This window comes from Hordeum vulgare, chromosome 2H (assembly GCF_904849725.1).
Source record: "Hordeum vulgare subsp. vulgare chromosome 2H, MorexV3_pseudomolecules_assembly, whole genome shotgun sequence".
Lineage (NCBI taxonomy): Eukaryota > Viridiplantae > Streptophyta > Magnoliopsida > Poales > Poaceae > Hordeum > Hordeum vulgare.
In genome coordinates this window covers 49,334,958-49,338,685 of record NC_058519.1, presented here as the reverse complement: position 1 = coordinate 49,338,685, position 3,728 = coordinate 49,334,958, and the positions used below count along the sequence as shown (strand labels likewise).

The following is a 3,728-nucleotide window of genomic DNA, read 5'->3' as shown; positions in this document are numbered from 1 at the left end:
CTAGTTAATTAGTACGTTCTAGAATAACTGGGACTGTCTTAAATTTTCTCATCCAACAAAACCAATAAAGAAAATAGATACACGTGTGTTGCTGCTCTGGGAATTCCGATCCAATATATGTTAATAAGATTTGGTTGTATGTAACATGAATATTTCGATTAATATGTTAAGACTTAAAACGAAAAATACATATAATTTTATTGTACAGTTTTAAAATTTATTGAATTATCTAGCATAATAGAAATGGCTACGCATGGTTGCAAGTTGATGCGACAAGTTTGCGTGCTCCGAAAATTATGCTAGTACCGATCGACTATTTAGTTATATAATGTTTTGGTGTTATAGATATTAATATATATTTTATGATCTTCCGTGAAATATAAAGAAAATTGACTTAGAATAAAGTTACCACTTGAGTTAAGTTGACACGGAGAGAGTACGCACCTTTTTGCCTTCATTTGGTGCTACTAATTTGCACACGAAAATTAATACTTTTTCTATATAAAAAATTATAAAAATGTTTAGATCGCTGCTATCGAGGGAGTAGTAGTGAACAAATAGGCCCGCCCCTCGCTCTCTACACTGCAATGTAAAACGAGTGTAAGCTCGCAACTCATCCTACTATTTCTTACTCCCTCGGTTCCTAAATATAAATCTTTTTAAAGTTTTCATCACATACTATATACGGATATATATATACATATTATTTTTTAAAGATATAGTTTGTAATGGAATCTTTAAAAAGACTTATATTTAGGAACGAACGGAGTATGTCATATGTGTTCAGCTCCTTGATCATGATCAAATCGATCCCCAGCTATGGCTGCTCGCTTAGCCAACCGTCGTCGATGAAGCTCATATCCACGAACTTCCCCACCTCCGCCTCGGTCAGATGCTTCTCCCACGGCACTCTCCCGGCCATGTTTGACCCCGGCCCGATGCACCCAACCTCTGTGAACAAGACGTCGTTAGTCTCGCGGCCGGCATACCACGGAGCCCACCCCTGCGGCACGACGACGCTGGACATGTTCACGTGGTAGTAGACGACGGTTGCGTATTTGTTCCACGCGCGTCCGAGATGCAGGCGCCCGGTGCCTCTGACCTCGCCGCCCTTGAACACAAAACCACCGGGGTCGCCGGCGTGGAGCCTGGCGTGCGCCGTCACCCACCCGGCATGTCGGCCGTACCACAAGGGTATGTTGGACACGAGGGTGCAGCCTTCGTAGATGGACTGGGCGTAGCCGAAGATGAAGTCGATGCCGCCCTTGATGAAGCATTCATGAAAGTAATGCCGGCCGGTGTTGTCACAGAGCGTGTCCTGGAAGCCGCGGAAGGCGCAGCGGTGGAAGGAGATCCGGTCACCGTTGACGAGCGCGGCCAGCGCCTGGATCGCGTTGGTCTTGTTGCCGGTGTTGTGTGTGTTGGTGAAGGAGATGTCCCGGGCAACGAAGTTGTCGGCGTAGACTTTGAAGGTGGCGCTGTCGTACGTCCCAATGGCGTCGGCGCCGCTTCGCATCAGGTCGTCGATGCTGCCGTGGGCGTAGTTGTCGAAGTAGATGTCCGTGTTCCAGGAGCCGTCCCCTTCCAGCAAGATGTAGCCTTTCTCCCTTGGAATGGTCACATTTTCCCTACATGCACACCAACGTGTACCATGAATGAAGCATAACCATAATTGCTTATCACATCTTGAAAATTTGAAAGCAGTACAACTACAAAACAGTACAATACGGAAGTGTATATAAAAAAACAATATTTTAAATAGCGGGCGGCATTACTACGACAAATAGTGACGGACCTCTAAATCAGTTATAACGAAGCTATAACAGGTTATAACGGGTTATTTGTATATGATACCATCTAACGGTACTTTGCTGAAAAGGCTATAACAAAACTATAGCAAAGCTATAACCGACTATTTAGAACTATGAAGAAAAGACGAGACGAACCTGTAGCCCCCTGCCCGGACATGGATCCTGACCCACTCGCGGTTGCCGTCTGGGACGAGGTTCACCGCCGACTGAATCCTCCTGAAATCCCCTCGCCCGTTACGGTCCACGGTGATGGTCCTTGACACCGGCGCCCCCGCAGAGCTCAACGCCGGCCACCGGAGCAGCAGCACGAACACGAGCAAACTAACAGCATGGCGGCACTCCATTTTTTCCTACGCACGTGTATCTTGGTCGTTTTGCTATGTGGAGGACAGAAATCGATCCACCCGGCCCATACGAGTTCCGTACGTATTAATACAGCCCTTTTTTGACTGTTTGGCTGGTAATTATATATGTCTTAATGTACTACCTCTGAATGGTAGTAGTATGTAAGGAAAACTCCATGCAAAAAAAAAAAAACTGTATGAAGAGAAACTCACGTTTACTGTATAATTTTCTGCCCTGGCAGGTATTAATCTACTTTTACCATAGGGGATTATATCTGGCGATTACTGTAAAAAGTATGAACATGCTGATAAACTATTAAGAAAAAACATGGTAATATGGTGAGAAATGTCTGGTTTTGATTGATCCCTAAGCAGCTCCATTTTTGAAAACAAAGGCTTCTCCGTTCTTCTACTTCAAAATAATTTATTTCACCATTCCTCAGTCAACCCTTCCATACAGGTTCCCCCTGCCATCCTTTTTTCTCATTCCATCTTTGGTATCTCTCACATTGATTTTCCCTAAAATCGACTCAACGGTCCCACTCTTATTAACTTTCCAAAATAAAATAAAAATATTGTAAGTCATTAATTTTTTACCAAATAAGTGATTAACAATAAGATGGTAGGTTAATAATTGTGATTCCATATAAAAATTTGCTAAATAATTTCTTATCAAATAGTAAGTGCTTAAACATAAGATGACAAGTAAGAGCATCTCTAGCATGGCCATGGGAGGCGCGGGCGTACTGGGCGGCAGCGGTGGGGAGGGGGCATGATCTGGGGCACCCGGGTGTTGCCGGTACTCCATCCGGGCAAAATTTGGCACAACAAGGCTATACGATGAGGTCAGAGATGGGACTGAAGACGGCGATGATGCGGGAGGCGAGAGCGGAAGTGAGCGGAAGTTGGTCCCCACTAAAGGAAAGGAGATCAGACAAAAACTAAGGAAATTCCGTAGATATGAAGGAAATGAGCGGACGGATTTGAGATAAAAAAATCGTGGTTGACCGAATTTACGGGATCTATTCGGATGGATAAAACTTTCCCCTTCCCATAAGTCAATGATTAGTTTACCGAATTGCGTGGTTTGCAGAATGCTAAAGATATGCTCTAAATCTCATCATGTTGTCTTGCGCATCGTTGTACGTAGGAGTTGTAGTTAGAGCATCTTCAACAAGCACGCGATATAACCGCCGCGTTGAAAAAATTATGTCTTTTACGCGCGCAGCCGCTCCGGACGCTTCAGCGGAGATGCAAAAACCGCGCGTGGCATAAGTGGTTCAGCGTGCGGGGTGAAACGACATTGCGCGTCGCTTATTTCATGCGTCTGCTCTTGCACGCTGCACATTCAAGCGCCCACGCCGCTTTCTCTCCGCCCACGCCTCCGCCGGCAAATTCGCCCGATGGACGACCACGCCGACATCCCCCTCACCCCTCCCTACACCCGTGACCCCGCCGTCAACGCAAACCCTAGCGCGGGGAGCTTTATGTGATTTTGAACTTGGTTGGATGATGACGTGATGTGACATGATTTCGAACTTTTATGTCATGATGAACTTGGTTGGGTGATTTT

The 3,728-nt window shown here is 45.4% G+C and overlaps 1 protein-coding gene across 1 annotated transcript; it reads right to left on the bottom strand.

Annotated features, from left to right (window-relative positions):
- Positions 1 to 817: 817 nt before the first annotated feature.
- Positions 818 to 2,157, bottom strand: LOC123429501 (probable pectinesterase 66). The gene is made up of 2 exons (XM_045113528.1): positions 1,947 to 2,157; positions 818 to 1,628 (listed from the first exon to the last, which is right to left on the bottom strand). Exons 1-2 carry the CDS (start codon positions 2,153 to 2,155, stop codon positions 818 to 820), a joined length of 1,020 nt encoding a protein of 339 aa, XP_044969463.1. The 5' UTR covers positions 2,156 to 2,157.
- Between the last annotated feature and the right edge of the window lie 1,571 nt (positions 2,158 to 3,728).

What these genes read in the sequence shown, in the direction of transcription:
- LOC123429501 (XM_045113528.1), bottom strand. Translation starts at nt 2,155, where the DNA reads ATGGAGTGCCGCCATGCTGTTAGTTTGCTCGTGTTCGTGCTGCTGCTC. An exon ending in GTCCGGGCAGGGGGCTACAG is followed by an intron (nt 1,629 to 1,946) that starts GTTCGTCTCGTC and finishes GTGTGCATGTAG; the next exon opens with GGAAAATGTGACCATTCCAA.